Genomic DNA, 22,147 nt, shown 5'->3' with positions numbered 1-22,147 from the left:
TACTGAAACATATTTTCCAGAGACTCTCTGCAATCTCACTCTGACTGATGGATATTTTGAAATCGTTAATATAACACAGCTGCAGGAAAACAATGGATCTTGTCCAAATGGATCAGAAATCTCCAATCCTCACCAGGGCCCGAGTGAGCAATACTGGGAGTAAGTACCTTGCTGCAGATAGCTGCACCAATAACCTACACAGCTGGGCCAGTAACTCCTCTTGGGTTGGTTAGTTTGTTTATATGTGTTTAATGAGAGAGAAGCTGTTTCATTTTGATTGAGGTATTATTTACATTGCACACTTGTTACAAAATGGCATCATGGAAAGGAAACTTTTACTATTTAATATTCCTCTGGTTTCTAAGCATTGTAACTTTGACAATATTTATAAAGCAAAACACTTTTCTTTGTTTTCTTGCTCTTCAAGGATAATATTCATGACCAGAATTCTTAAACATGAAATGGTTAGAATCATGTGTGACTGATGTTCATTTCTCTGCTTTTAATTGTAATAAGTTATTATTTTAACACACAGTCCTGGGACTGGATTTAGATTAACTGTCTGGAGGTAGATACCATGTGTAGGAAGATGAAGGAGCTGAATTCATTGGAAGACATAGTGACTAAACCAGATAGGTTTCACAGTGCATTGTGAAGCAGTCAGTGAAACATTGTCAGAAACTCTTTCACATCAAATCAGCTGCAGGGAATCTCATCAACTTGTTTGAACAAAGCTTTACATTGAAAAATATCAATACACACGAGGAAGAAAATGTCATACAGAATATCAAACTTCACATTTATTTCTGAGTGCAAGAATCAAAGCTTCTATAAATCAAAAATTAATTTAGATATTACACAACTCTGTTTGTTAAATACATTGATGCACTATGTCTAAAAACATCTGTGTGTAATGAAGAGTGTCCGAACTTACTACATGTTTTTGTTCTTATTTTCTGTAGTAAAGCAGTTTTACGCCGTTCCAGTTCAATGGATGAGACTGGGGAGGTAATCTGGTATTTAGCCCTTTGTCTGCTTCTTGCCTGGCTAATAGTTGGGGCAGCATTATCAAAAGGAATCAAATCTTCAGGAAAGGTAAATGATTGGTGATAAATAGAGTTAAAACTCGTGACAAAGTAACAGTAAAGCGAGAAACGATAAATAATTTGTGAAGTGTCTGGTTTATCTCCCAGGTGATGTTAACAGTGTCTCTATGGGAAATGGGAGATTCATAATTCATCAACACTTCAGGCCTGAGGGAGATCTGAAGAACGTTCTCCTGAGGGAAAGAACAGCAACTTCCCCAAACCCCTGCAATGTGTCCCTCATTCTAAGGGTTCACTCACTGACACTGGAATTCTGGGTGAATTTCCAATTGCTGTGGAAGGCTGAGGAAGGATTGGGGGTTGGGGGGGGAGTGGGGGGGGGGGGTGTGGTGGCGGTGATGGGGAAGGATTGGGGCAGGGTTTTATTTGAGTGAAATGAGATTTGTCTGGACATGAGAATGGGACTGAGACCTGAGGAACAATCATTAGGTGAAAACAATAAAATGCTGGTAATGCTCAACAGCTTGTGAAGCACCTGTCAAGACAAACCGAGCTAATCTTTCACTTCCATGGACTTTCATCTGACCGAGAGAAATAAATAACAGTTTAAGAGGTTTCTTAAGACAATGGACATGGGGAATATGGTTCGGTGAGTAAAAGGAAGATTCTGTGATAGGTTGGAGGACAACAGAGGTTAACTAACAAAGCTCTGACCTTCATCCCCGTTGTATTGTTGGATAGGTTCCAAACCAAAGAGCAAATGTAATTTTAAGGCTGTTAGAAGAATCACAACATGTGACATTCCAGTGTAATGTGCCTTTAGTAGTTATTAATGTTGAAGGAATATGTTGTAACAGCTGTGTAGCAGTTACTGTGGGTGGAATCTGTTAGTGACATGAGCAGCCTGTGCTAAGGTGAGATTTAATGCAGAATCAGGTGAGAAATCTCATAAGGTCCAACTTGACGTCAGGAACAACTTGCTGTGTCTTTTATGTACCTACCCAGTGAGGAGGTGAGCTTCTTGGGTAAGAATTACCTTTAACTGATTCTTTTCGTTGTGTAATTTCCGTTATTATGTCTGAAGACGTGTGTCCCCTTAAGAAGGGTTCGAGATCGGTCAAAGGAATCGACAAATGCGGTCTATTCAAAAAACAAGGGTCATTAGTTGATTCAGTTAAGGTACCTTGATGCAATTCTATCCAGCAACACAGAGATTGAAGCTTCTGTGTTCTGGGGAAAAGTTGCGCAATTACATTTGAAAATTACACATTATTTACATGTTTTTTAAAGAAATAGTACAGTCTTAATTACAAGAAAGACCAATCACATATGATTTACAGTGAATTAATCTAATGATATTTTCTGGGAAAGGGTTCTTAACTACAAAAAAATGTCCAATCAATTGTAATATGGTGATATGATTGAAGACAGGCTAATCCAATGGTATTTCCTTTAAGAAGGATATCTAATTTACGTAAATTGTCATGCCATGTATTAGTTCAACGTTTGTTCAAATGGTCAATTATGTATCAGTGTTTATCTTATGAAAACTCTATTGTCCTCATCTTTCAACTGCAAGTTAATTCTGCAAATCAGCAGTATGTTCAGCAGTATGATTCACAGGCCATTTTATAGTATTCTTTTAAATCGAGAAACCATTTTGTTGTAATAAAAATCTTCATATTTTGTTGCCTAAATTCAAATTTTAGATCCTCATGTCTATAGGTTTAGCAGTGTTTAAATAAGCACATTATAACAAGGTATCACAAAACAAAGTCTCAACATGCAAACCCTGTGAACTAGATGAAAACGCAATCCTTGCGTACATCTTCCATGTTACTATTCCTCTTCAGTTTGTCATCTGTTCCCTTCGATGCATTGATGAGAATCCATTTAATTTGCCATTTGGTTGGATAATATTGTCTTTATTCCAAGGTGAATGATGTATAAAAGTAGGCAAAACTTGCTACAAAGGTACAGCAGCTACTGTTTTGGTCTCCTTAGTTAGGGGGTATATTTGTATTGGAGAAAGTTCAGTGAACCTTTGTATTAATTCTTTTGAAAATATAAGTTTGAGCCTGTACTCACAGGAATTTAGGAGACCGAGAAATGATCTTCAAAGATTTCGAATGGTCTTAGAAAGCTTGACCTTCTCAGAGAATCTCGAACAGGGAGAACAGTTACAAAATAAGGTTCTCCAAATGAGATAGAGATGAAGTGGAATTTTTAATCTTTCAAATACTCTTCCTCCGAAAGCAGTAGAGGTCAGATCATTGAATATATTCAAGGCAGAGTTTGACAAATTGTTGATGTACAAGAGAGTCAAAGGTTCTGGAGAGGGCAAGTGTCAGGGTGATCAGGCAGAATCTTATTGCATGGTGGGGCCACATGGCCTTGTACTGCTTCAAGGTTTTATTTTCTTCTGTTGTACCAGTAATACAGGAAAATCTAACAAGGTGCTCTCCATGCTCAGGTGGTTTATTTCACTGCGACATTCCCTTACGTGGTTCTGACCATCCTCCTGATCCGAGGGGTTACCCTGGAGGGAGCTTCTAAAGGAATTGAATTCTACATCGGAAGCCAGTCAGACTTCTCCAGACTGGCTGATGCTGAGGTAAATACAGCAATATGAATGATTGAGTCTCATTAGTATTTTTAGTTGAATCGATTCGTGCCTCAGCACATTTACTTTGTTAGCTTGTCATCATTGATTTAAACTGAAAATGTGTTGCTGGAAAGCGCAGCAGGTCAGGCAGCATCCAAGGAGCAGGAGAATTGACGTTCCTGAAGAAGGGCTCATGCCCGAATCGTCAATTCTCCTGCTCGTTGGATGCTGCCTGACCTGCTGCACTTTTCCAGCAACACATTTTCAGCTCTGATCTGCAGCATCTGCAGTCCTCACTTTCATCATTGATTTAAAATCAGTGTATTGCTTTTGAGTCCTTAATTCAATTCTTGGAAATTTTTAACAAAGCTTGTGATGAATTCAAAGAGTCAGTTTAAGGTCTATATCATCCTGCCATTAACAGGAAAGAAGGTCAGGGCATCAGCTATGATGGACGAGAGGATCGAAATTGATGAGGAATTATGATAGGGATTGGGATGCAATAGAATTCTTCCTTCATGCCTCCTCCTTTCTGAAATCTTGGAAATGATTCAGGAGTTTCAGGTGAAATACCTCATTGACCTACAAAGCAAATACTGACCCACATTTTGCTGTATCAGGGCAATAGAAAGAGCCACTCTTGATGAGCCTTGTCCTTATCCATTCTATGTCAATGATATTTGGTGCTGCAAGTACCTGGAAGTGGGAGATGGAAATGAAAGAACATTGTCTATATCTGAAATCTACATTGGAGTGAACATTGGAAAGCAACTGATTATATCTTGAACCAGTCAGATTATCGTACTTGGAATATAACAATGCAAGGACTGAGACAGAAAAGGAAGTGTAAGTTTGAGTGGGTGACTTCCAAGCTGTGATTCCATTCTTCCAGTAGGTAGTTTAAGTGCCAGAAATTGTGACTGGCAGTAAGTAAATGCTTGGCATGTCATTAAAAGGCTATTTCAATGTCATGTTTCTTGAAACAAATCTCCGAGGTGATTCAGTCAACAGCATAAGGACAGAAACATCATGGAGCCCAGTGAATGCAAATAGGCAGACTAGGCAATACCACATTTGTGAAGCTGACAGTGTCCTCATGCATTCTGGATAATGATGGCTGGAATTTTGTATTCAGTCCAAAGATACAGCAGTCTTTGTGAATAGACAATGGTGAACACTATTTATTGCTTAATTTTTCTGACAGGAATTGGATTTTGATTTCCATTTAAATCATTTAACCATTGTTTACATAATCCTAGAAATTACAGTGTAATTTTACTGGTTCCTGTTGATATTAAGCTACTGTGATATTATTACAATATGAAAGTGATCATTATTTATGGTAAAAGGTGTTCTTTGTTGTTACTTTCACGAAAAGAATGGAATTAACTATGGTCAGTACAATACTGCAAGTGAGTCAGTCACTGAAAACCATGGCTGGTGAAAGAGTATACAGTCACGTCTTCGATAGTGCAATAGTCACGTTCCGTGTGACCCTGCGCTATGCAAGAATCACGCAATACAAGGAGCACTTACAGTGTTGCCGATGTAATCATGTTCTAGCCAACATACTTTTTGAATTTTTGCACTTTAGAAAAGCGTCCCCAATCGTCAATCACGGTACAGGTAATTTGTGTTAATGAAACGTTCATTATACCAGAAAGACCTGTGTCAGATATCCCAGAGGAAATTTAACTGTAAATAATCGACTGTAGTGATGACTGTTCTGTTTAAGAAGAGTTACTGTTGACCAGAGGGAGCTACTTTGCTCAGTTCACCATGGATTAACCACACGAGTTCTCATTATCTTCACATTAATGTCGTTTATCTGTTGTACATGTTTGTGTTTCATTTCCCTCCAGACATCTATTCTATTTTGTATTTACCAGGTCTGGAAAGATGCTGCGACTCAAATTTTCTTTTCTATCTCAGTGGGTTGGGGCACTTTAGTAGCATTGTCGTCTTACAACAAGTTCCACAATAACTGCTACAGAGATACCATCATTGTCTGTGTTGTTAATTGTGCTACAAGTGTGTTTGCTGTATTTGTCATCTTCTCCATCCTGGGACACATGGCTCGCATACAAGATAAGCCCGTTTCAGAGGTTGCCCAGTCAGGTAAACTAGAGCTGTTAAAATTGTCAAGGGTCAGACAGCTTTAATGTTCTCTCTGAAGTGATTCAACCCAACATTCCAGTGATTCCAGTGTCCAGACACAATAATCAATCCTCAGATCCAAACTGATAGCCAGGCTCTGAAGACACATTGACATGATGTTTGGTTTATACTGGACAGGGATTGGAGCTGAATAATGCAATGGTATGCCCGGGGTTGAACCCTAGCTCTTAAAAGTGAGCTTTTGAAATAATCACAGAATAGTAAATTTCAAAAGCACTCAGTTAACATTATAATCCACTGTAAGATTTGCTATTTACCTTAGAATTACATTTCATATGAGCCACATTTTATATTTAAGAAGAAATTTTGAATGAATTCCATAATATTGTGCTTTTAGGTGAATCAGAGACAGTTTTTATTTATTGACGATTAGTTACTGATCATATTATGTGCTCAAATATTCAATTTGACAGTGGTACATTTTAAAAAATGTTTAATATGAAGAGCAAGAAACATGGAAATGTTCTGTGCTAAGCCACTTGTATCGGTTGATGATGCTGTGATAAGTAATTAATGACCAGGTAAAGTTACAATAAAACACAGTTCACACATTCTGATTACTCCAATAGTCTGAGCACTGAGTGGTTTGACAGCCTGAACTGAGGCAGGAACATAGGAACAGGGGTAGGCCACTCAGTCTGAGTAGTTTGCCTCACTACTCCATGTAATAATGAAGGATCAAACATTTCAATGTTTTTTACTCATTCCATTCCCTGACCTTGTACACCACTGAGAATCAGAAATATAATAATCTCAATCTTAAATCTACTCAAATCTTGACCTCCACAGCCCTCTGTGCTGGACAATTCCAATGTTTCACAACACTCTGAATAAACTAATTTCTTGTCAGCTTGGCCCTCAGTGGCATCCCCCTTAGTTTTAAATTATGGCCGCTGGTTTTAGATTCTGCAGACAGAGGAAATATCTTACCTGCAGCTACTCTGTTGTTCTCTTTAACTACGTTGTAAGTTTCATTCTACGAAACTCTAGAGAGTAAGGCCCAGTTTTCCCAATCTTTCTTCATCGGACAGTTCTACCATTCCAGGAGCAAGTCTGCTGAACATTTGTTGCACTCCCTCTATGCAATGACATTTTTCCTGAGAAAAAAATGACCAAACTGTGCACAGTTTCCAGGTGTGGCCTAACCAAGCTGCTATACAACTGAAACAAGACTTCACTATCCCTGTACTCAAATCCTCTTGCAATAAAGGATGACATTCCATGAGGCTTCCTAATAGCTTGCTGCACACACATGTTAACCCTCAGTGACTTAGCACCAAGGAGACTGAGGTCTCTGTGTACAACTACACTTTACAATCCCCAACCATTTAAGAAACACTCTAAATTATCCGTTCAATTATTTCTCCCCATTCCCTACTCTCCAACATTATTCCCTGCTTTAAAATGCCAGTTTCACCAATATATCAGAGAGATTCTTTTTTGCTTAGATTGCAAATGTCACTCTGAACTCAGTGTTCACTGCTTCTAAATATTATAATTTCTGAATTGAAAGTGATTAATATTACAAATATATAATAACTAATGTTTTTTATTGTAAACACATATCCGCACAACTTTGGTGACATGAATAGTTTTGCAAATGGTGGCTAATATTGGCAACTGTAATAAATGAAATGAAATGAATGTCAACAACAAGTTAATAGCAACGTTCATTATGTCATTTCAATTCTATTCACTGTTCAGGTTTCGGTTTGGTCTTCATTGCCTACCCAGAGGCCCTTGCACAGTTACCGTGGGCACCATTATGGTCTGTTTCATTTTTCTTCATGCTGCTCACTCTGGGAGTTGACACACAGTTTGCAGGTTTAGGTAAAAATGGCATTGCATCACTTAAAAAAATCATTTCTTTTGAAGAAATTATGACAGTGTTGGGCAAAAAAGTGCTGTTGGTGATGTTAGTGGACAAACGCACAACATTTCTTTGTAGCAATTGTTCCCTCATTGTCTGAAAGAAGAATGCAGCTCTTAGTCTTAAATGATTAGCACCTGCATCAAAATAAAAATTGGGGAAAAGTTGCATCGGCATCCAAATGATTTCACAATACAATTTGCACTAACAGCGATGGTGAGGGAAGGCATCATAGAAGATCGAAATGTGAGTTGGAGTAAATGAGAGAGATGAGGTTCAGTGTTATTAGGAAGTAGTAAGTGAGGATGGAGAGTGTATGAGCAAATATTAAAAGAGAAAGACAAACCAGTAGAACTTATTAGCAAAAGCATGCAGCATTCAGAGTTAAGTTGATGAGCTGACAACACAAATAGAGACCAGTCACACCACCTGGTGAAGATTATTGAAATGTGGTTGCAGGAAGATCAGTACTGGGAGTGAAATGTCCTAGGGTAATGAGTATTCCAAAGGGATAGGCAAGTAGGAATAGGAGGTGAAGCAATTTTATTGGTTAAGGGAGATATCAAGGTGCATTAAGAAAAGATATTGGCACTACGAACCAAGATGTTGAATCAATCTGAGTGGAAATAAAAGGCAAGGGAAGAAACCCCTTGGTAGGAATAATTTACAGACTCTCAAACAGTACTTCCAAAGTAGGGCTGAGTATAAATGAGGCAGTAATGAGGGCTTATGAGCCAGCCACAACAGAAATTATGGGTGATTTGTACATAGATATTGATTGGATTCATCAAATTGGCAAGGGTAGTATTGAAGGAAGATTCATAGAGTGTCTGAGGGATTCTTTCTTATGGCAACGTGTCATGGAATCAACTGGCTACTTCACATTTGGTATTGTGTAATGAGGAAGGATTGGTAAATGATCATGTAGTTAAGGATCATCTTGGAAGGTGTGATCACAACCTTCTATAGTTTCAAATTCAGATGGCAAGAGTGAAGACAGAGTCATATACAGGAGTTTTAATGTTGGCCAAAAGTCATTATACAGGCCTGAGAAAGCAGTTGGCCCTGGGGGACTGAGGAAAAATATTAAAGGAGCAGGACATTTGAAAAATGGTGGCAAATGCTCAATGAGTTACTAAATACCTGTCAATTAAAGTATATTCCTGAGAGGAAAAGGAATTATAGAAAGGTAAAAGATAATCCATGGCTTAACAAGGAGGTCGAGGATAACATAAAGACAAAAACTAGGGCATATCATACTGCAAATGTTTGAGACACTCTGGAGAATCAGGAGATCAATAAAAGGAAACTAGCAGAAACCATAAGCTCTGACACCAAAAGCTTCTATAAGTATATAAAAAGGAAGAGAGTAGTGAAAGTAAATGGTGGCCCTTTAGAGGGTGGAAATGGTGAGGTAATTATGGGAAACTCAGAAATGGCAGAGGCACTAAACCAGTATTTTGTGTCTTTTTGCAGTGGAAGATTATAATTTCTTCCCAAAATCTGCAGTTACTATAGAGGAACTTGGTGAAATTACTAGGGAAAAGGTATTAAGTAAACTGATGGGATTAAAGGCAGATTAGTCCCCAGGACCTGATGGCCTGCACCCTAAGGCAGCAGAGATAGTGGATATATTAGTTACTACATTCCAAAATTTCCTCGATTCTGGAAAGGTGCCAGTGATTTGGAAACACTTTAATGTGAAGCCTGTATTTGAAAAAAGAAATAGGCAAATCATGGAAAATTGTAGATCAATTAGTTTGACCTCAGTCATGAGGAAGTTGCTGGAGTCAATAATAAGGGAGAGAACTGACCACTTGGAACAACAAAGCTCAATTCCCCAGTGGCAGCATGGTTTCATACAGGACAAGTTGAACTTGACAAAATTGTTGGAATTTCTGAGGATGTAGCTATCAAGTTGGATAATGGGGACACAGTGGATGTGTTATATCTAGACATCTAGAAGACATTGATAAGGTGCTGCATTAAGACTGATACAAAAGGTTAGACCGGAGGGTGTTTGGGGTAGAGTATTGGTTCGGATAGAGGATTGGTTGACTGACAGAAAGCAGAGGGGCGGGATAAATGGGTCCTTCTGGCGAACTGTAACTATTGGGGTAGCATAGGGTTCAATCCTCTGACATCAACTGTTGACAATCTATATCAATGAGGTGCCGGGAGGGACAGAATGTAACAAAACAAAATTCACAGCTAGAGAATGAACTAGAATCTGGCAGATGGAATTTAACGTGGATAGGTACGAGGTTACATATTTTGGCAAGAATAATGAAAGAGCAAATTATTAATTAAATCAGAAGCAGATTCAAAGTGCCTCAGTGTAGAGGGATCTGGGTGTCCTTGTGTATGAATCACAGAAAGTGGGGATGTAGGGGCTGCATCTAATAAGAAAGGCAAGTGGAATCTTGGCATTTATTGCAAAAGAACTGGTTTATAAAAGTAATGTTGTCACAATTGTATGAGATGATGTTGAGACCATACTTGGAGTATTGTATCCAGTTCTGGTTTCTTTACTTGAGGAAGGATGTGGTGGCATTAAAAGCAGTTCCGAGGAGGTTCTCCAGGTTGATTCAAGGGATGAAAGGGCTGTCATATGAGGAACAATTGAATACGTTGGACTTGTACTCGCTGGAGATCAGAAGAATGAGGGATGATCTGATTGACACACATAAAATGCTCAAGGGGATTGATAAGGTAGATGTGGAACAGATATTCCTCCTTGTCGGACAGTCTTGAACAAGAGGTCATAGATATAGCCTGAGAGGAAGTAGGTTCAAAACTGGGGTGAGGAGAAACTATTTCTCTGACAGGGTTGTGAATCTGTGGATCTCACTGCCCCAGAGTGCAGAAGAGGCAGAATCAATCAACAAATTCAAGAAAGAAATAGATATGTTTTGATGAAAAATGGGACAAAGGGCTGTGGGAAACAGGCAGGAATTGCGACCACAATAAGAACAGCCATGAATGTGACAAATGGTAGAGTGGGTTTGAAGGGCTGAATTGTCCACTCGCTCCTAATTTCTATGTTCCTCTGCCCAATAGCTATTGTGGTGATTTTCAATCTCAGATGTTAATGTTCTATATCTTTTCTTTGCTCTCATGCCTAGAATTTATCTTTTCGTTGAGACAGATCTTGCTGTTCAAGAGATGGGGATTTTTATTTACCTGCCTTACAGGGAGCAGGATGGTCAGCAAACTTATTCACTCATGTTGAAACTCACTCATGTTGAAACTCACTCATGTTGAAACACCCTACGTGATATTTGAGGATAACGATGATGCAGTTTTCCTCTGCATCAGAGCAACAGGAAAAATACAACTGGGGGAAAAATACATATCTCAGAGCCAGAAAAATGGATGCAGAAACCTTTTACTCCAGGGCTTTGGTGTGTCCAGTGGTGTTTTGTCCTGTCATTGTGCAAGTTATTAATTAATGTCTTCATTTGACATTTTCTTCCATTAGAAACAGTTATGACAGCCCTGCAAGACCAGTTCCCTACATTGGTCCAATCAAAGCGCCTTCTTCTGACAGCTGGTGTTTGTTCGTTATTTTATCTGCTTGGCCTTCTATGTGTGACACAGGTAGGTTGTATTTCAGTGATATCAGCTGTTTTCACATGTACTCAGTAACTGTAAAAGGTGATCAAATTCACAGGATGAAAAAATAAAGAAGGCATTAGTGTTCTGGTCCTTTCTTTTTGCAGTTGTTTAATGTTGTGCAGTGATCATGTCATATTGATATCTTGCTGTGATTCTGAGTTTATTCTCAGATAATCCACTCTTACAATAGGACTGGGAAACAGGACCACGGTTCAGTTTATTATGTCATAAAATTGCTCAGCAGACACATTCGTTATCGCGGTTAGTTGTTACAGGGAAGCATAGCTGCTCTCCCTTCGCAATATGTACTGCACACTGAACAAGTCTATAGCTGTCAGTGACATGTATTATATCAAGGTTATATGCTCATCAGCATGTTCTTCTTAAAATGATATTCCTATATTCCTATAACATACATGAATGAAAATAAATATATCTCAGACTGGTTGTGAGAACTATCACTCCAAAAATAGGTCACTGTGCTTAGGAGTTTAAGAATTGAACTGTTTAAGACTTTAAGTGGTTGTATAATGAATCAATAATTTAATAATCCTTCCAGATCTCATGATCTTCTTTCTGTCCTCTGATCTAGATTTATCAACTGACTGTTCTTGGCTCACTGATATTTTGGTGACTTTCCTTTTGTTAAAGAGGAGATTATTTTCATGGTTGCGTTCATTCCCTGAGTTTACCTCTGGTGGCGTTCTGTGCACAGTCAGAATGCTCAATGTTAGAATGTTGTACAATTCCCCAAATTATTTTCTATTCCTCTTTCTCATTGTTCCATTAGATATTGTGACTCCTTGGGTTTAAGGCTCACTGCACTTTCTGAGTACTTCTGTGGGTGACCATGTTCCCTGGATGGGATGTATGATTCAAACCTTTTACCACTCTCACAAACTAGATAATTCCACACCCAGATGTCAAATGAGTGCTGTTTTTATTCTGCCTGAATGTTCAAGATGTTTATCCCATATTTACAGGAAATTGGACTGTTCATGACTTGGCAAATGTGTCCTGACTTGCTTTTTAATGTGATTGTTGCTGGTAATAGAAAGCCCATACCTAGACGTATTGTTATGAAGTGTGACATGGCAATATGGAGATGGTGTCCAGTTGCTCATTTCATGGCGGATGGCTGAATTTCATTCAGCAAAAATATTGGGTCTGGGATAATGTGGTGAGGCTGTCACATGATTTAGACCCCATGTAGTACACATCCAAGGTATCCTAGGTCCATAAAATATTTATCAGTGCAGTATGATCCAATTTCAGATATTTTCTCCAGGTACACAATGCACTTTATACTTATGGTGATTACCATGGGTGTAGTTGAGTAATCCTTCCAATGTCTGGTGGTTGGAAAATTGGAATATTACTCAGTGACTTGGTGAAAATTGTCACCGTGGATGGTAAGTAAATCTGTTACAAGCTTCAACCAAAGATATATTGGAATCTTGTGAGGGTAGAGAAATTTTTTTTCTGTTGATGTGGTGGCTGACTTTGACATGCCTGATACACCCTCACAGTCTTCTCGATTTTTCTGTTGTGAACTGAGCAATACACAGTGAGCTGTACAGGGGCCTTTTTCACCCTATGCCCATATGCCCCTGGTATAATGAGGCAATAGAGTTTACTAAAGAGCTTCAGCTACAAGCATCTGTTTATGTTTGAAAAGCATGCCTCTTGAGGGTCCCTGGCTCATCCTTGTCTGGCTAAATCCCTTGGAGCACATCTGGCACGTTTTGTTTCCCATCAGGCCGGACTTTGATAATAACTTTCCAAAATGCCCTCAGTTGTGAATCATTCATTGTCTTTTTTCTTACTGTTGACCAATATTCATCTGGATTGATATTGATGATGTTTTCTTATGTAATTTTTTTGTAAGTGCAGCCAAACAGCCATTGTCTAATTTGGCGTTGGTACACCTCTCATTGTGTCTGAAGTAGCCCAGATTGTAACAAATATCAAAGTGGTTTATGTCAAATCATTTTCAATGTTTTGTTCCTACAATGAATCATTTACTAAACTGGTACATATGGAAATTTGTGATAGTGCATACCAGAAGAAATGTTTTCTGTCCTATGTTCAAACAGTTATTATGATAGAATATTGGATCCAAAAGCAATGAATTTACCATTATGTATGCCCCAACACTGTTTTGACAAGGTCAGGCCCAGTGGGAGGGATGACATGGATGAAGGTGCTCAGGCCCGAAAAATATTGAACTTGATATCGAGTCCTGACAACTGCAGGGACCCCAAATGGAAATGGGATGCTGACCAGAGTTTCCAGATGACCTTGGGCTCCTTTCATCGCAGCTAACCCATTTTCACTCACTAATGGTCCCCATAAGCAACTTTTCTTTCGCCCAGGCTCAACAGTATCCATTCCTTTGTCTGCCCAACAAGTGTTCTCTCTTTGTGTGGGCTCCATCTACACCTGTTGTTCACTCCGTTCTCCCAATCCCTGTCTTCAGTGTATATCCCATCTTTTCCTAGCAACAATGAGTTCTGAAGAAGGATCACTGGTCCTGAAATGTTGACTCTGCTTTCTCTCCACAGAAGCTGTCTGACCTGCTGAGTTTCTCTGGCAAATTTTGTTCTTGTTTCAGATTTCCAGCATCCACATTCCTTTGCTTTTAGAATTCCGCAGGTGGCAGAACAGCCTGATCCCTATGCCCTTAACTTCCAGATACATGTACCTGTGAATGCTCCTGTATGGCTGTATGTGGAATACTCTCTGCTTCCCACCAGCTCCACCACCATTGTCTCTGTTGGTGCACCCAAGTGCTTCTCTCTGAGAGAAATTATGTTTGAGACACGGAATTGTTCATTCACTTTTAATCTGTAGCAAAAGCTTCCCTTCATTGCCAAGCCTTCAAATGAGGCCTTGTGCAATCATATTCTTCAATTTCTGTTTCTGTTGGGTATAATTGCGTTGTGCAGGAAGAGATCTTGAACCCTTCCCATTATAGTGCACATTCTCTGCTAGCCCTCTGTATGAGCCAGTTAAGAGAAAGATGCGGCCGTTAATGTTTCCTTTGATTTGTTCACACTCTACCCTCCTCCTCTACATTATATACCCTCCCCACCTCTCCTAGCCTTCTCCCTTTTCACCGGTGTTCCTTCTGTTTCTCTTCAGTCTCCTCCTGTGATGATCAGCTCCTCCACTATCCCCTATGATATTCCTGCTTATCCACCACCACCACACTGTTTTCTTTTGGCTCAGTTGGCTGGATGGTTGGTTTTAAAGAGAGTGATGCTGGAAAAGCACAGCTGGTCAGGCAGCATCTGAGGAGCAGGAGAGTTGATGTTTTGACCATAAGCTCTTTAACAGGAAGATGATTCCAGCACCACACGTTTTGACTCTGATTTCCAGTATCTGTAGTCCTCACTTTCTCCTGGATGGCTGATTTACAATGGGGGGGGGGGGAGAGGGGCACCAACAACACAGGTTCAACTTCTGCATTGACTGAGGTTACCAACAAACAATAAAAATGTGAATTAAGAAGATTGATAATCCAACCATCAATAAATCGTTTTGGAGGTTTGACAACTCATTCTGACCTGGTGATTGTATACCGATTTGAAGAGAAGTGTGTTATTTTCAGTTGCTCTTGACTGGTAACTCAGTTGCTTTGATGTTAGATGCTGCAACTCAGCATCATGTCATGATCATCGGCATCAGAATTTTCTCCCTCACTGTCTGCAAACATGCTTAGCTTAGCCTAGCCTTAGGGGAGACAATGGCCTACTGGTATTATCGGTAGACTGTTAATCCAGAGATCCAGGGAATGTTTTGGGAATCCAGGTTTGAATCCTGCCACAGCAGATGGTATAATTTGAATTCAATAGACTCTGGAATTAAGAGTCTAATGAATTCAAATGAATCCATTGTTGATTGTTAGAAACACCCCTTTGGTTCACTAATGTCCTTTACGGAAGGAAACTTCAATTATTACTTGGTCGGGCCGACATGAGAAAGTGAGGACTTCAGATGCTGGAGATTAGAGTCAAAAAGTGTGGCGCTGGAAAAGCACGGATGGTCAGACAGCATCTGAGGAGCAGTAGAGTCGATGTTTTGAGCTTAAGCCCTTAATCAGAAATGAAGAGCTTGTGCTCAAAACGTCAACTCTCTCTTTTCGCAGCAGAGAGCGGCGGGAGCTGGGCGGAAGTTCAGGCTGAGCGCAAAGTCGGTCGGGAAGGTAAGTGATTTGCTATTAAAGTGGGTGTGTTAAGAACCTAAATTAAGAGTCCACAGGCTTGCTACAAAACAAGGGTCTAAGGAAGTTTTTAATCGAAGAGTGAGGCTTCAGCTCAGGAGTCTTTGAAAAGGAGGTTGAGTGAAGTGATTACGCCACAGTTGAAGAGGGTGAAGACATGACTGCCCAGCTGGTTCAGTGCGCTATGTGCTTGATGTGGGAGGTCAACGACTCTGGTGTGTCTGACTCGTACATGTGCGGAAAGTGTGTGCACAGTCAGCTATTGACCGAGCATATTGCAGCGCTGATGAAAGAACTCGAGGACCTTATGCTCATCCGAGGGAATGAGATCTTTCTGGACAAGACCTTCAGCGAGGTCATTACACCAATCATGCCAGAAGAGAGCAGAAGAGAGCAGACAATGAGGAAGGCAGAGAGGAGACAGGTGCAAGAGACCCCGGGAGAAGTACCTGTCAGGAACAAGTTGAAGCTGTTGGAAACAGTGGAGACTGATGACACTGCCAGTCCGGGAGGCAGCCAGGCCTGTCAATCAAAAGTTGGCGCAGAGGCAGAGCGGAAGAGTCAGACATCGCATAGAGCCGTGGTAATAGGGGACTCCATCGTGAGAGGAACTGACTGGGGTTTTTGTGGCAGCAGACGGGATTTAAAGATGGTGTGTTGTCTTCCTGGTGCCAGGGTGAAAGACATCGCGGACAGAGTGCAGGAAATCCTCAAGGACGAGGGTGAAGAGCCAGAGGTGGTGGTACATGTCGGCACAAATGATGTCGGGAAGAAGAGGACTCACATACTACAGCGGGACTTTGGAGAACGAGGAAGAAGGCTGAAAAGCAGGACGTCCAAGGTGGTTATCTCTGTTTGCTTCCAGTTCCTCGGGCTGGTGAGGCCAGAAACAGGGAGATAATGGACTTGAATGTGTGGTTGGGGAACTGGTGCAGGAAGCAAGGATTTAAGTTCTTGAATCACTGGGGTACATTTTGTGGCAAACATAAATTCTACAAGAGAGACGGTTTGCACCTTAACAGGTTAGGGATCAGCATTCTGGCAGGCAGGTTTTCTACTGCAACACCGCTACATTTAAACTAAGTAGTGGGGGGGAGGGGACAAACTGGATGTACAAAAGGAAGTTGAAGGAAAAGTTAGAACAAGAGAAGTCAAGAAAGACAACTGTATCAATGAGGCAGAAAATTCAAAAAGGGATCATGCTGTAAGGTTGAGTGGAATAGGGGTTGATGGGAAGGGTGAGAGCAGTAACAAATTAAAAATGCTGTATATGAACGCACGAAGCATTTGAAATAAGATGGATGAGCTTGAGGCTCTTTTGGAAATTGGCAGATACGATATTGTGGGGATAACTGAGATGTGGCTTCAAGTGGACAGGGCCTGGGAAATGAATATTCAAGGCTACACGTGCTATCGTAAGGACAGACTGACGGGCAGAGGGGGTGGAGTGGCCTTGTTGGAAAGAGACGATATTCAGTCCCTTGCGCGGGCGGACCTAGAGTCAGGGGATGGAGAGTCAGTGTGGATAGAGCTGCGAAATACGAAGGGTAAAACAACCCTCTTGGGAGTCATCTACAGGCCCCCAAACAGTAGTCTGGATGTCGGATGTAAGTTGAATCAGGAGCTGAAATTGACCTGTGGTAAAGATGTTACTACAGTTGTTATGGGGAATGTTAACATGCAGGTAGACTGGGAGAATCAGGATGGTATTGGACCTCAAGAAAGAGACTTTATGGAGTGCTTCAGAGATGCATTCTTAGAGCAGCTGGTGCTGGAGCCGACCAGGGAGAAGGCAATTCTGGATCTCGTATTGTATAATTAACCAGAATTGGTCAGAGACCTCGAAGTGAAGGAGCCATTGGGAAGTAGTGACCATAATACATTAAGTTTCAATCTGCAATTTGAGAGGGAGAGGGTACAGTCGGAAGTGACAGTACTTCTGTTGAATAAAGGGAACTATGGAGCTATGAGGGAGGAGCTGGCCAAAGTTCAATGGTGCAATACCTTAGCAGGGATGACCGTGGTGGAACAATGGCAGATATTTCTGTGTATAATGCAGAAGTTGCAGGATCAGTTCATTCCTAAAAGGAAGAAAGATCCCAGGAGGAGGCATGGGTGGCCGTGGCTGACGAGGGAAGTTAAGAAACATGTAAAGTTAAAAGAGAAAAAGTATAACATAGCAAAGATAAGTGGGAAAACAGAGGACTGGGAAGCTTTTAAAGAACAACAGAGGATTACTAAGAAGGAAATACGCAGAGGAAAAATGAGATACGAAGGTAAACTGGCCAATAATATAAAGGAGGATAGTAAAAGCTTTTTCAAGTATGTGCAAGGCAAAAAAATGGTTAGGACTAAAATTGGGCCCTTGAAGACAGAAACAGGGGAATATATTACAGGGAACAAAGAAATGGCAGAAGAATTAAATGGGTACTTCAGATCTGTGTTCACTGGGGAAGACACAAGACTGGGGAAGACCCTGAGGTAGCAGTGACCGAAGGACCTGAACTTAAGGGAATCTGTATTTGCCAGGATTTGGTGTTGGAGAGACTGTTAGGTCTGAAGGTTGATAAGTCCCCGGGGCCTGATGGTCTACATCCCAGGGTACTGAAGGAGGTGGCTGGGGAAATCGTGGATGCGTTGGTGATTATTTTCCAGAATTCGATAGATTCGGGATCGGTACCTGAGGATTGGAGACTGGCTAATGTTATACCACTTTTTAAGAAAGGTGGGAGAGAGAAAGCAGGAAATTATAGACCAGTTAGTCTGACCTCAGTGGTGGGAAAGATGCTGGAGTCTATTATAAAGGATGAGATTACGGCACATTGGGATAGTAGTAACAGGATAGGACAGAGTCAGCATGGATTTATGAAGGGGAAATCGTGCTTGACTAATCTTCTGGAGTTTTTTGAGGATGTAACTCTGAAGATGGATAAGGGAGATCCAGTAGATGTAATGTACCTGGACTTTCAGAAAGCTTTTGATAAAGTTCCACATAGGAGGTTAGTGAGTAAACTTAGGGCGCATGGTATTGGGGACAAAGTACTAGATTGGATTGAAAATTGGTTGGCTGATAGGAAACAAAGGGTAGTGATAAACGGCTCCATTTGGAATGGCAGGCAGTGACCAGTGGGGTACCGCAAGGATCCGTGTGGGACCGCAGCTTTTTACAATATATGTTAATGATATAGAAGATGGCATCAGCGATAACATTAGCAAATTTGCTGATGATACAAAGCTGGGTGGCAGGGTGAAATGTGATGAGGATGTTAGGAGATTACAGGGTGACCTGGACAAGTTAGGTGAGTGGGCAGATGCATGGCAGATGCAGTTTAATGTGGATAAATGTATGGTTATCCACTTTGGTGGCAAGAACAGGAAGGCAGATTACTACCTCAATGGAATTAATTTAGGTAAAGGGGCAGTACAGAGAGATCTGGGTGTTCTTGTACACCAGTCAATGAAGGCAAGCATGCAGGTACAGCAGGTAGTGAAGAAAGCTAATAGCATGCTGGCCTTCATAACAAGAGGGATTGAGTACAGAAGCAAAGAGGTGCTTCTGCAGCTGTACAGGGCCCTGGTGAGACCACACCTGGAGTACTGTGTGCAGTTCTGGTCGCCAAATTTGAGGAAAGACATTCTGGCTATTGAGGGAGTGCAGCGTAGGTTGCATTCCTGGAATGGAGGGATTACCTTACACTGAAAGACTGAAGCGACTGGGCTTGTATACCCTTGAGTTTAGAAGACTGAGAGGGGATATGATTGAGACGTATAAGATTATGAAAGGATTGGACACTCTGGCAGCAGGAAACATGTTTCCGCTGATGGGTGAGTGCCGAACCAGAGGACACAGCTTAAAAATACGGGGTAGACCATTTAGGACAGAGATGAGGAGAAACTTCTTCACCCAGAGAGTGGTGGCTGTGTGGAATGCTCTACCCAAGAGGGCAGTGGAGGCCCAGTCTCTGGATTCATTTAAGAAAGAGTTGGATAGAGCTCTCAAAGATAGTGGAATCAAGGGTTATGGAGATAAGGCAGGAAGCGGATACTGATTAGGAATGATCAGCCATGATCATATTGAATGGCGGTGCAGGCTCGAAGGGCTGAATGGCCTACTCCTGCACCTATTGTCTATTGTCTATTGTCTCCTGCTCCTTGGATGCTGCCTGACCAGCTGTGCTTTTCCAGCACCACACCTTTTGACTCTATGACTGGGTTAGAAAATATAAATCTTTTATTCAAAAAGAAAGAAATACAGAGCAGTTAACTTACTATCTATCATAAGTAAAATGTTAGCAATTATTATTAAGGAATTTGTGGCATGACAATGTAGGTTTTGAAGTAGTCAAATAGAGCCAGTACGGTCTTGTGAAGGGAGAGAACATATTTCACCAATTTGTTAGAATTATGTCAGAAATAATATGAGTGTTTGGATAATGGGGAAATGGTGGATGTACTTTTTCTTATATTTCCAGAGGCATTTGATAAAGTGTCACATTAATATTTATTGTAGAACATAGGAGCTCATGGTACAGGGGTTAGCATATTGACATGGACAGAAAATTAGCTGGCTAATAGTAAACAGAGAGTCAGCACAAATGTGTTTTTTTTTCAGGTTCTCATGATGTAACAAGTGGCGTGCCTCAGGGTCAATTCTGGCATTTGAATGATTTACAATTTACATCAATGACATAGATGAAGCAGTAGAAGACACAGTTACCAAAGTTGCTGATGACATAAAATTGGAAAGTAATTTTCAAGGAAGACATAAGGGGGCTATAAAAAGAGAAAGATGGTTTAAGTCGGTGGGCAAAGATGTAGCAAATGGAGTATAATGTAGGAAAACATGAAGTGTTTCCCTTTTAGCAGGAAGAATAAAAAACAATCATATCAAAATGATTAGAGATTGCAGAACTCTGAGAGACAGAAGGATGCGTGACAATCAAAAGTTACTGTGCAGATGCAGCATATAGAGTCATAGAGATGTATAGCATGGAAACAGACCCTTTAGTCCAATCTGTCCATGCTGACCAGATATCCCAACCCAATCTAGTCCAACCTGCCAGCACCCAGCCCATATCCCTCCAAACCCTTCCTTTCATATACCCATCCAATTGCCTTCTGAATGTTGCAATTGTACCAGCCTCCACCACTTCCTCTGGTAGCTCATTCCATACACGTACTACCCTCTGTGTGGAAAAAAGTTGCCCCTTAGGTCTCTATTATATCTTTTCCCTCTCACCCTAAACCTAGGCCCTCCAGTTCTGGACTCCCTGACCCCAGGGAACTTTGTCTATTTATCCTATCTATGCCCCTCATAATTTTGTACACCTCTATAAGATCACCCCTCAGCCTCCGACGTGCCAAGGAAAACAGCCCCAGCCTGTTCAACCTCTCCCTATAGCTCAAATCCTCCAACCCTGGCAACATCCTTGTAAATCTTTTCTGAACCCTTTCATATTTCACAACGATGGCACAGTGGTTAGCACTGCTGCCTCACAGCGCCAGAGACCCGGGTTCAATTCCCGCCTCAGGTGACTCTCTGTGTGGAGTTTGCACATTCTCCCCGTGTCTGTGTGGGTTTCCTCCGGGTGCACCGGTTTCCTCCCACAATCCAAAAATGTGCAAGTTAGGTGAATTGGCCAAGTTAAATTGCCCATAGTGTTAGATGAAGGGGTAAATGTAGGGGAATGGGTCTGAGTGGGTTGCGCTTCGGCGGATCGGTGTGGACTTGTTGGGCCGAAGGGCTTGTTTCCACACTGTAAATAATCTAATCTAATCTTTCCAATAGGAAGGAGACTAGAATTGCACACAATATTTCAACAGTGGTCTAACCAATGTCCTGTACAGCCGCATCATGACCTTCTAACTCCTGTACTCAATACTCTAACCAATAAAGGAAAGCATACCAAATGCCTTCTTCACGATCCTATCTACCAGCGATTCCACTCCAAGGTCTCTTTGTTCAGTAACACTCCCTCTGCCCTTACCATTAAGCATATAAGTCCTAAGATTTGCTTTCCCAAAATGCAGCACCTCGCATTTATCTGAATTAAACTCCATCTGTCACTTCTCAGCCCATTGGCCCATCTGATCAAGATCCTGTTGTAATCTGAGGTAACCTTCTTCGCTGTCCACTACACCTCCAATTTTGGTGTCATCTGCAAATTTACTAACTGTACCTCTTACGCTCACATCCAAATCATTTATATAAATGACAAAAAGTAGAGGACCCAGCAGCAATCCTTGTGGCACTCCACTGGTCACAGGCCTCCAGTCTGAAAAACAACCCTCCAATATATTTAGGAAAAACGAAGAGTGTGCTGCTGGAAAAGCACAGCAGATCAGGCAGAATCCAACGAGCAGGAAAATCAATGTTTTGGGTATGAGACCTTCATCAGGAGTGAGGCTGGTGGCCCAAGAGGGCTGACAGATAAATGAGAGAAGGAGTGGGCTGGGGGTAAGGTAGCTGAGAATGCGATAGGTAGATGAAGTTGTGGGTGAAGGCGATAGGTCAGAGAGGAGGATGGAGTAGATAGGTGGGAAGGAAGATGGACAGGTAGGACAGGTCAAGAGGGTGGTGTCCAGTTGGAAAGTTGCATCTGGGA

The 22,147-nt window shown here is 41.1% G+C and overlaps 1 protein-coding gene across 1 annotated transcript in view; it reads left to right on the top strand.

The window, feature by feature from the left end:
* LOC132820013 (sodium- and chloride-dependent neutral and basic amino acid transporter B(0+)-like) overlaps window positions 1-22,147 on the top strand; it is a gene marked incomplete at its 5' end in the record, with an annotated part of 44,080 nt that overhangs the window by 5,271 nt on the left and 16,662 nt on the right. Inside the window, 6 exons of the mRNA XM_060831940.1 lie at window positions 21-159; window positions 963-1,095; window positions 3,520-3,660; window positions 5,541-5,769; window positions 7,534-7,659; window positions 11,181-11,299. Coding sequence (XP_060687923.1) covers window positions 21-159; window positions 963-1,095; window positions 3,520-3,660; window positions 5,541-5,769; window positions 7,534-7,659; window positions 11,181-11,299 — 887 coding nt within the window. The remainder of the gene's footprint in view (window positions 1-20; window positions 160-962; window positions 1,096-3,519; window positions 3,661-5,540; window positions 5,770-7,533; window positions 7,660-11,180; window positions 11,300-22,147) is intronic.

Source organism: Hemiscyllium ocellatum, chromosome 11, assembly GCF_020745735.1.
Source record: "Hemiscyllium ocellatum isolate sHemOce1 chromosome 11, sHemOce1.pat.X.cur, whole genome shotgun sequence".
Classification (NCBI taxonomy): domain Eukaryota; kingdom Metazoa; phylum Chordata; class Chondrichthyes; order Orectolobiformes; family Hemiscylliidae; genus Hemiscyllium; species Hemiscyllium ocellatum.
This window is presented reverse-complemented; position numbering and strand designations above follow the sequence as displayed.